Raw genomic sequence first — 12,014 nt, 5'->3', positions numbered from 1 at the left:
AGTGCTCAATATTGAGACTGAGGAGTCTGGAACACTACTGTTCTGAAGTGGGGAAGTGTTTCACATTTTTTATAAAATTTATATTGCCTTCACAAAGATTTGTTAGTGCATTGAACTAGGAGAGTTGGTTAAAAAAGAAGCATCCCATATCAAAAATAAAGGTAATCCCTGTTGATTTCATAATATAATACAGGGTGTTCGGAAAGTCACTGTGCACTTATATATTTATTAACAGACGTGTTTCAATATAGAATACAGGAGGTAAATATGAATGACAATTATAAACAATACAGGCTTAGATTCTTCTTATTTTGTTTCTAAACACCGCTATCAGTTGCTCACTTGAAATAGGCTGAATGAATGCTGTTATCGCTGCTTTCAAGTCATCCAGCATGCATGGACAAGCTCGATACACTGCAGATTTTGCTGCTTCCCATAGATAAAAGTCTGGTGGATTTAGATCTGGTGAGTGTGGGGGCCACACGTCTGTCGAAATAATGCGGTCTCCAAAACATTCCTTTAATAACTGCATAGATCTGTGAGATGTGTGAGCAGTAGCACCATCCTGTTGAAACCATGAGTAATTGATTTCATCACTTGTCATCTGACCGATGAAGGTGTGAAGAATCTCCAAACAATAGTGCTCGCTGTTTATTGTGTTCATAAAGAAAATAGGGCCAACAATTCGACGTCTGGAAATTGCAACCCACACACCAACCTTGAAATCATGTAGGGGTGTTTCATGCAAAGTGTGAGGATTATCAGATGACCACAATCTTGAATTTTGCGAATTAACATAACCCAAGAGATGGGACCATGCTTCGTCGGTGAAAAAGGTCACATCCAACACATTAGCTGTATTCTCCTCGATAAATCGGTTAAACCATCTGCAATAGTGTATTCGTTTTTCATGATCAGTTGCTTTCAGTTCATGTACTGCCATTATTTTGTATGGGAAGAGCTTTAATTTCTTTCTGACGGCTTTATGAGCAGTTCCAAGACCAATATCATGCTGCTGAGCTAACTTTCATAATGATTTTGATGGACTCTGCAGCACACTGTCAGAAATATCCAACAATTTCTCCACCGATAGCTTTTCTGGCCTTCCACAGCGTTTGACATCATCTACTGCTCCTGTTTCCCGAAACTTATCAACAAAGTTACGAACTGTATTGCGATGTGGGACAGGTGTATTTGGGAATTTGTCAGCAAATCGCTGTCACACCATATCTGTGTATCTGCCACCTTCTCAGAATACATGTTCGACGAGCCACACACATTCTTTAGTTGTTAAAACCATATTGGGATCAAAATCTGAAATATAAACAAAATATGATTAGAAAAGTGCACAGTGACTTTCCGAACACCCTGTAGAATATAAGAATTAGAGCACTTAATAGCTCTCCATTACACCAAATATATATATATATATATATATATATATATATTTTTTTTTTTGTTGTTGCTCTTTCGAATTTTGGCACCCTGAGCCAATTCCACATTGGCTCATTTCTTAAGCCAGCCACGCTGACACTTTATCATGCAAACTATTGTGAATGAATGGTTGGGATCACTAGTGCAGATGTTGAAAAATCTTTACTGAATATTTTCTCCCATTTCCTAAGTACCTAAGAATAAGTGCAGTTTCATATATCCTTACCTAAATACTACACACTGAATTAAGTACTGGATTGATCAACTTCTAGTGCAATTATAGTGGCAATACTTTTCTGATAGCTTGTTGTCTTGATTTAGAAATAATCTTCCTCAAGATCAATAGTCCTAACAAAATAACAATGCTTGTTGGAAGCAATGAATACAACTCACCCAACAATCTCATGCAATTGATGAATGTGTTGTTCACAAGAATAAACAGAAATTATTTATTACTCAAATACAGGAATAATAATCAACAAGATATATTACCTTGAGCAATAAAGTTTTTCTCGAATTTGCCCAGAAAGTCCAGATATAGGAGATCTTCAGGAGATAAAGCTTCTTCACCTACAACAGCTTTCATGGCTTGTACATCTTTGCCAATGGCATAGCATGCATACTGAAAATGAAAAAAAGTCAAGGTATACATAAAGATTTCGATTTCAATGAAAACGTGCCTTCACCATTACTTAACCTGATATTCTAAAATATATTCAAGCAATTCAAGTAATTAGTTGGTGCTGGATCTAAAGAGCAAGAAACTTAATAATTTATGCATATTCTGTACTCATATTAATGACTGGAAGGATTTTAAAGTTTATTAACCCTCTAGCTGGCACATACCTAAAAGTTAATATCTGTCATATGTCATTCCTCCATGATACTATGAAAATGTTTGGAATAAAGGCAATAAATGATTTAAAATTGGCACTTCTCAATGTATTCGTAATCTTCACAATACAGTGGATATAACAGAAAATAATAATTTTTTAAATCATTATTTTAATTAATTTATCTATATGTAGAACCTGGATAAGAAATTTTCCAAGGAACTGGAGGTTTAGAACTTCTTACGTGGGAAAACTTCTTAGAAGGGAAAATGACCTGAGAGTATGAAATATTAACTGCACAAATGAAAATGAAAAGATTCACATACATAAGTTAAAGGTCATTTTAAGTACTATTTCAGAATTTATAAATATTTTACTCTGCCTATGGGAAACATTTTTTATTTCTAATTGCTTAACATTCTGTTCATTAAACTCATTACCAAGTTGGAAGGATGAGCTCCTTTGGAGTTTCAACATACCTTAAAAGGTCACAATTACAATAAGACCGAGAACAATCCACTAAGTAATTCAGAACTTAACGACAAATGCTTCACTGTGCTACACGTGGTCAAAGCTATCCAATTATGGATACTGATAAAAACAATTGCAATATGTCACTTCCATTATATCCAAATTTTTATACTAAAAGGTTTTAAAGCTGAAGGCATCAGACTACAGAAAATTGACTAATCTAACAAGTGACTAACAATTTTAGTTCGTAGTAAATCACCAAAATAGGTGGCATCGTTTCTGTGATATCTCATGTTGTGAATAACTTAACAACGGAGTTGCCCTGATATTGCAATATCAGGGCAACTCGTTGTGAAGACATTTACAATATGAGATCGAAAAAACGATGCCATTTTACCTACTTTGGTGGTTTTCTATGAACTAAAATGATGCTTGGCAATAACTTGTTCGATTGCCAAATGTTTAATATTAAAAATAAAGAATTTCTATATTTAAAAAATGTATTAAGTGGGAAAAAGTCATAATAATATACTGTGTATTCTTTATCACAAACTTTTTATGTGGGAAAACTCTTTACCCAGGATACTTCTTACACGGGAAAATAATATATTACAATATATAGAGGTGAAATTGGGACTTAGGAAACCAAACCTAGTACAGGGGAAAACTTATGCGGGAATTTCTTATCCAGGTTCTACTGTATATAAAACATTTAGGTATGCTGCCCAAATTTTCCAACTGCTAATTGTTGCCAGCACACATTCACGCGGTTCACCTCGCATGACCATCATGCTGGGAATTCTTTATTAAATTTTGTAATAATGTTTTTCAACTGAAGAAAGGCAAGCTATGCCTGAAAGCTATTGATGTATGTTTATTTTATCTGTTTTCAATTTTAATAAACCATTCTTAGTTTTAAGTGTGAAAATGGCTGAACAGTGTGTAAAAACTTTGAGAAAATGTAGAAGAAATGCTAATAAAACACTACAGGAGAGAGATCTAGTAGACTTAAGAGACTGAAGTAAGACTCTACGACTATGAAGACTGAGAGAAAACATTGAAGAGAAGCAAGATTGGAAATGAGAAGATGGGCGAAATGCCGTAGGACTAATCAAATAGAAGTACCGGATGTGAATAATCGACAAGCTGTAATTAATGTGGAAGAGCATGACATAGGAAATATGTGTTACAACTGTGAGTATTGCAATACAAGATATTGGGGACATGAGTTAAACACATCGAATAAATACACTAAATGCTGCCATGATGGAAAGGTTTCACTTGACCCACTGTCTGAGACACCTACTCTATTACGAGAGCTGCTTACAGGGGATACAGTATGGACCATTACAGGCGGTGATTTAATCTCTGTGCCCATTGATGCAAATGCCACTACAGAGAACATATATGAGAGTACAACTCAGCAATGGCATTTGCATCAATAGGCACAGAGATTAAATCACTTCCTGATAATGGTCTATACTGTTTTAGAATACACGGCCAGATTTACCATTTGGTCTCACTGCTATATCCAAACAATGCAAATAAACTAGGATATAGACAACTTTATATTTTCGATTCTGCTTAAGCCACAACAAAAGGCTTGAAAAACAATCAAACCAAGGGTGTATGGCCGAAGTAATGCAACAAATAACTTAGGTAAATCCAACAATGAACGTGCACATGGCATTCATAGAAGACCCAGACTCAGGTAAGAGAAGATATAATGCACCGGCATCCAAAACGGAGGTTGCTGCAATATTTGTTGGAGAAGACAGGGACGAGATGCTGTGACAAGTTAACCCATTTGCTGAGTCATACACAAATGCATCAAATAACTCAGGTCAATCTAATAATGAATGTGCACAAGGCATTTATAGAAGACCCGGACTTAGATAAAAGACGATATAATGCACCTACATCCAAAATGGAGGTTGCTGCAATGTTTGTTGGAGAAGACAGAGAACCACCTGCAAATAGAGACATATGCATATAGCTCACAGGTGACTGCTGTAGAATTATATCACCGCTAAACAAGAATGGCGAAGACTGAAGGATCTAGATTAAACTATTTATGCCATAATCAGAAAGATGGCATATGTTACGCTGAGTGCAATTAGTTGTTTTATAAATGAACATATAACCAGGATTAAAAATCATAACAGTAATTAAGAGATATTTTCATATGAATATAAATACACAGAAAGATATCCTATAGAATACTTTTAAATGTATTGGAAAAAAAAATATTTTTAAAACTTGTACAATAACTTTTAAAGTAAAAGTTTAAGAATTAAAACTTAAAAACCTTAGCATAAGCATTAGTAGAGGCATTTGATGCAAGAAAGCAAGCTTATGCAGCATCAGCCAAAAAAAAAAAAAAAAAACCCCACTTCCACTCCACCCCTCTGTTCGTTCAAAATACCTGTCCAGCTGAGCCTTAAACTTATTTAGGTTATCAACCTCCACTACAAGGGATGGAAGTCTGTTCCACCAACCAACCACCCGCTGGCTAAAGGCAAATTTCCGCACATCTATCCTACATCTGTCTTTCCTCAATTTGAATTTATGCCCTCTCAGGTGATTTTTCTGAGCTAGAGGAAGAATCCAATCAGCATTGAGCATGCTCAAACCATTCAAGGCTTTATACACCTCTATCAGATCACCTCGCTGGTGCCTAGTCTCCAGACACTGTAATTTGCAAAACTTAAGCCTTTCTTCGTAAGAGCACCCCTTTGTTCCATTCACTAATCTTGTTGCCCTTCTCTGTACTCGTTCCAGCAGCTCTACATCCTTCTTGAAATGAGGCCTCCAGACCTGTATACAGTACTCTAGGTGTGGCCTGACCATTGCCTTATACAAGGGAATAATCACCTCCTTATCCCTGCTGGAAAAATTCCTGTATATCATTGACAATACTCCATGAGCTACTCTTGCAGCCCGTCTGCACTGCTCAGAGAACTTCATATCTGCCTGCACAACCACCCCCAAGTCCCTTTCATTCTCTACCACTGTCAGTGTAGTACCACAGAGTTGATACGTTGCTCTGGGGTTGCTGTTTCCCATGTGTAGTACTTTACATTTGTCAATGTTAAACTTCATTTGCCACCTCTCAGCCCATCTGCTCAACCTTTCCAGATCCTGTTGCAGCAGCATAGTGTCAGTAGTGTCCTTGACAACCCTGCCTACCTTTGTATCGTCTGCAAACTTGGACATTAAGCTTGATATACCATCATCAATATCATTTATAAATACAGAAAACAATAATGGACCCAACACTGAGCCCTGAGGGACTCCACTAATAACATTAGTCCACGATGAGCAGTGTCCATTGATTACCACTCTGTCTTCTCCCCCTCAACCACCCCTTTATCCATAGCAGCAATTTGCCTCCAATGTCACACTGCTCCAATTTGTGTAGCAGTCTTCCATGTGCAACAGTATCAGAAGCCTTTCTAAGATCCAAGTATATAATATCAAAGCTATTCCCTGCATCCAGTTCTTTTGTGACTGCATCATAGTATCCAATCAAATTGGTCAGGCAAGACTTCCCCTTAACAAAACCATGCTGTGTCCGAGCTATAACTGAAGTCTTGTCTAAATGATCCTGCAGTGCTTCTTTAACCGGTGAAATCTTATAATAAGTTTTTCAATATATGCTTTGTTTTAATTTTTTTTAATTTAAAGAATTCATACACTCAAGGCATAATATGGGGGAATCACATCACAAGTAAAAGTCTGGAATATCTCTGCAAATGAAATCAATAATATTGTATGGTACTATAATTGTAAAAGTTTACTATTTCATTTTTTAGTTCTGTTGATAATAATGGTCACACATGCAGAATTTTTAGTGGCAATGCATTTGGAAATTTCATTCATATCGGCAGCCCACTGACAGCTGTATTGGTGTGCCAAGCTACGCTAGCTAAACACTAGCACTAAAAAATGGAAAGACTTATAAAAATTAAAATAACAATTCCACTTATACAATCAGTTGCACAAAATGTAAAGTCCACTAACAATGTCAACCAAAATCTTGTTATCTGATACCAGAAAATTACCTAATTATCTAACTGACACACTTCCAACTGAAACAATAATATGCAAGGTCGGAAATCAAAACCAAAAATAAATTAATAATTAGATATTACCATCCCTCTAGAAGTAATTTTTCTCACCCATGATACTACTTTTTAATATAAACCCTTGGCATTCTCAACAAATGCTTAAGCCTATTGTTACAAACTGGCACATTGGCATACAAAGAATGCCAAAAACTCATTTTTTTTATGAACATACTTCTCACATTCCAACAAAATGGGGGTGCAGGTTAAGGGTAAAAAATATACCCGAATGGCTATTAAAATTCATACTGATGAATTTTAACGTTCCTTCAATTTTAATATATAATTCAATGACTCTAATAACTATTTTATTTATTTATTATTTTTTTAAATTTTAAATTAAAAAAAAATTAATTATTTTTATTTGGCACACGAAATACACCATTCTGGAATAAACTGGGCCCATGATGGATTTTTCCAATTTCAAAATGGCAGTGCTGTTTATATTAACCAGGCGGTGGTGGTTCCCCCAAGTTGTAGCAAATACAATAGCAATGACAGGTGAGAATGCAAATTTCTGGAAAAAGTTTTTGGTTTTTCCTGAAGTCTGCTTGGAAAATAGCAATATATTTTCTTAATGGATTGCATTTTGCAACTTATTTTATGAGTTTTTAATTTTTATTAAAAAAAATTAAATATCTAAAAGTTTTTTTTAACACCTTTAATTTTCAAAAAATAAAAACAATACATTTTAGGCATAAAATATACATACACAAAGCTATTACTTTCTTCCATTTTCCAGTTCAAAAGCCTGATAAGGATATGAAACTTTGAACTTGCATCTACACATGTATTTCTGGTTATTATGCATATGAATATTTAAAAAAAAAAATATATATATATATCTATATATATATATATTATAGACTACTTTAATACCTGCAGTGTAAGCAAAGCTTGTTACAGCTGAAAAAATTTAAAATTTTACCATTTTTTTTAAACATAAATACACTTTACTTAGTAAATAAACACACTTTATCTACTAATGTTCTATTATACAGACTAAAAGAAAGTATTACAGGTTATATCATTTCCTTTATGTTCTACTAATACACAATGCTGTCATTAACTTAAATTTTATATATCCATTCTGAAATAGTCATAATATGGATTGCTGGAACTGATGACAGCATTTTTTAAACACACAATTCTTAATACGAGGGGTGATCATTTAATTTGTCAGACTGATGCAAGGTCTTAATTATCATCATCTGAACCTTCTGCAGATTTCTCCTTCTCAAAATACTCTGCCTTGAACTTTAGACACTTTTAAACCATCGTACTTGTGCATTAAATGCTTCTTGCAAGCCATTTTTTGAAATGGCTGCAAAGGCTTCTGTTGTGGCTCTACGAGCATCATTGTCAGACGGAAAACACTTGCCTTTCAGAGCTTTCTTCAGATGTGGAAACAGTAAGAAAACATATGGGGCTAAATCTGGTAATAAGGGGATGTGGCAGAACCTTGCCAACTATGGCAATGATCACTGGCTGCACAATATTAGTTGTGTGGGGCCTGGCATTGTCTTGATGGAGAAACCACTCCACACTGGAAAGTCCTTGGTGTTTCTCATGAATGGCACAGTGAAGTTTGACTCTGAGAACCTCAGAGTACACTTCCTTATTCACAGTTGTTTCATGAGGCAAAATATGTAAAAAGAATGCCTTTTATGTCAAAAAACACAAGAACCGTTTGTTTGTCAGTTAAATGAGAAGCTCGAAATTTCTTAGGTCTTGGTGAAAAAGAATGCTTCCACTCACTCGACTGTTGTTTTGTTTCTGGATCATAGTGAAAAATCCATTTCATCACAAGTCGCTATTCGATTTAAGAAGTTTTGACCCTGTGTTTCAAAACGATCTGAAGTCAAATCATGTGGAATCCAGCAGGCATAGATTCGTGATACTTTCAGGTGATCTGTATAAAATGGACATTCTAATAGCTAACTCATGAAGTTTAATTCGCCTGTTCATCCTGGGTTTTTGTGATTTGCACAGGGGCCGTTGAGGAGGAAGGCTGACAAAGTCTTAGACCATCTGCAACAGACTTGCAGCCTTCACTGAATCACTTGTGCCATTTAAATATGGCCATCCTTCCAAGACACTCAATAGCACACGCTTCATTCATCTCTTTAACCATTTCCAATGCATTTAAGCCCCGTCTGACACAATAACAAATCACATATTGCTGTTCAATCTGTAAGTCCGACGTGATACTTGGTTACAGTATTGTTGCACACTGGTATAAACAATTCAAATGTGGAATTGTTTGCATGATGAAGAAATTCCAGGACACCCAGCAGCTACTATAACAGGAGAGCGTTGCAAGAATTGAGGCATTAATCCTGGAAGATTGTATTAGCATCAAATAACTAGCTGCAGAGCTCCAAATTAGTGTAGGGTCTGTGGAGAGCATCATCCATCAACAGTTGCATATGAGTAGAGCGTCTGCTAGATGGGTTGCAGACTTTTGAGCTCTTACCAGAAGAAGACAAGGGCACAATGTGCATGTGAAATGTTGATTTGCCATTCACAGAAAAAGCAAGTATTTTTCACAGATAGTCACCATTGATAAAAAAACTTGGATCCATCACTATGAAAACTAAAATGTCGAAACAATGGAAGCATGCAGAATCACTCCCCCCCCCCACAAAAAGGCAAAGGTGCAACCAAGTGATGGCAAGGTGATGCTATCAGTATTTTTGGGATCAGTATGGTGTAATACTAACTGATTACCTTCAAAAGGGCTGCACTATGAAAGCAAAGTATTATTCTAACCTCCTCATAAAGCTATGTGCCTCTATAAAAGAAAAGAGATGGGGAAAGCTGTCAAAAGGTGTGTGCTTGCTCCAGGATAATGCCGCTGCCCATTTCTCACATGCTGCAGTCAGGTCTGCCAATGAATATGGGTTTGAAATAATGCTGCATCCTACTCATTACTCCTAACCTTTCACTGTTGAATTTCTTCTTCTTTCCTCATGGAAAACACTTTACTGCTGATGATGAGGTGATTTCTACTGCAGCGTCACGGTTTGAAGAACAGTTAGAGGAGGCCTACAAAAATGTGTTAAAAATGTGTCATCTTGTCTGGCAACTGTTCAAAAAGTGTACTACATGGTCTTTGTTTCAACTACTACTACTTTATCACAACTACTTCTCAATGAATACAAATCTTTCTGAACTCCCCTCATACATAGAAAAAACATTTCTTGTAATCAGCGGTTCAGTTTTTGTTATCACTTTTTTTGCCTTATTGTGGTTTACACGTGTACAGTGAAAGTGATTACATAACATCCCAATTTGTCCTTGAACTCCATCAAGTTGCGTGTCCAGTTACTGCTGTTGCTTCATACAGTTCATATGGTTAGTGCTGTTACACTGTGAAATGAAGTACCATGTCTGTACTCCTAAAAAGCGAACTATTTTACAGTAGAGCATTTTTTACTCTTTTCTAATTCTTGATTTTAATATTTTCTTTTTTTGTTTTTAATGGTTTGTACTGATTTACAGACACTGTGACAGTTTTATTTCTATTGATGACTTTCTCGAATTAAAATAAAGCAATATAAAATATTTTATATTGCTTGATCTTAATGTTTTATTTTTTCACTTTCACCTTTATGTACACATTTCCATTCTGCATCAATAAACAGTACCAAACATCTGCATCCTTGTTTCATTGGTTATTGTTATAAATTAAGCCAATTCCTGAAGTGATAACATCCACTGTGTACTTCTCTACAAGAGCAGTGTCTTTCATTTAGAGTAGTGCAATACCAAGGAAACTTGTGAAGTGCCTCCAAAATATGAGATTGAAGCACTAAGTAGCAAACCTAGTTTGCTCATAGCTATGTACAGAAAAAGGCTGTGCCTGACATGTACAATAAATCTAATTTAAAAAAAAATAATAATAGGTTTCAATCAATGAAGTAAAAGATTTAAACTTCACAGGTGAAGTACTTTTATTCAAGTGATCTTTCACATTAATGGCAGTATTGATGTCATATCTTTTGTTTCAGGTGATATCAAAATAAGAATGTATGAAACTCACTGGTTTTTAAGGAGTTTGTTTTTTTGTTATCAGTTTACTAAATCCAGAAGGAAATAAGTAAAGTACATTACAAAATTTTTTAGATTCCTTTGTACAACAATTTAAACTAAATTGCAGTGATTCACATAAGACAGAAGCTAAGAGTATTACCAACTGATTAGACACATCAGCATGATCCTTTCTTGTCATTCCATCACCAATTGCAGATTTCATCAATCGAGAAAGTGATGGCAGCACATTGATTGGTGGATATATCTAAGGAGAAAGCAATAATCAATTAATAAAAATAACAGACACAGCAAATACACAGCAGAGGGGAAAAAAAAAACCCCCACCTGATTTAGATTAGGCCCAGAGCCTGCATTTATCAGTCTACAGCTAACAACAAAATAACAAATGGCTAATTTCCAATTTCCCAAATCTAACATATAACAATTACAAAAGATAAGGGTGGCAACTTTAGTTTAACCTTAAAATCATAAAGTATTAAGAAGCCGAAACCAGACTTCAGTATTTTAGGTGCATTCACATATACATAAAGCAACTTTTGTCTTCATTATGTCTTCATTATTACATTTTTTACAGTATACTCAATGGAGGAATTAATATTTAACTTGGCAGGTGCATAGAAATGAAATGTATTTGGTTCATGCATATGAAACTCACTGGTTTTTAAGGAGTTTGTTTTTTTGTTATCAGTTTACTAAATCCAGAAGGAAATAAGTAAAGTACATTACAAAAATGCTGACCACACACTATGATCTGATGTAGGGTCCTGCATGGGTCCACTGCATTAGACGTGCACTGGCAGTAACTGGAACTGCACCCGAACTTAACCCACAAAAATTAAATAAATAAATAGAAATAAAAAAATAATGACCTAAGATTTGTATTAAATTTTCTACACATCAATAATAATACATTAGTTATATTTAAAATAAAATATATCAATGGAAAGCTTTTGATACTGCTGCACATAAGACTGCTGTACAAATTAGAGCATTGTGGCATTAAGCATAAGTTGCTGTTATGGATAAAGGGATGGTTGAGTGGAAGACAGAGTGGTAATCAATGGACCTTGCTCTTTGTATACTAATGGTATTA

General features: G+C 35.2%; 1 protein-coding gene across 1 annotated transcript in view; it reads right to left on the bottom strand.

The window, feature by feature from the left end:
* Vha55 (V-type proton ATPase subunit Vha55) overlaps positions 1-12,014 on the bottom strand; it is a 199,087-nt gene that overhangs the window by 24,363 nt on the left and 162,710 nt on the right. The window contains exons 12-13 of the mRNA XM_090377158.1: positions 11,061-11,165; positions 1,927-2,056 (exon numbers count right to left, since the gene is read on the bottom strand). Of these exons, the coding sequence (XP_090233284.1) occupies positions 1,927-2,056; positions 11,061-11,165 (235 nt within the window). The remainder of the gene's footprint in view (positions 1-1,926; positions 2,057-11,060; positions 11,166-12,014) is intronic.

Source organism: Mastigoproctus giganteus, chromosome 7, assembly GCF_048544385.1.
Source record: "Mastigoproctus giganteus isolate SK-2022 chromosome 7, ASM4854438v1, whole genome shotgun sequence".
In the NCBI taxonomy this organism is placed as follows: Eukaryota; Metazoa; Arthropoda; class Arachnida; order Uropygi; family Thelyphonidae; genus Mastigoproctus; species Mastigoproctus giganteus.
This window is presented reverse-complemented; position numbering and strand designations above follow the sequence as displayed.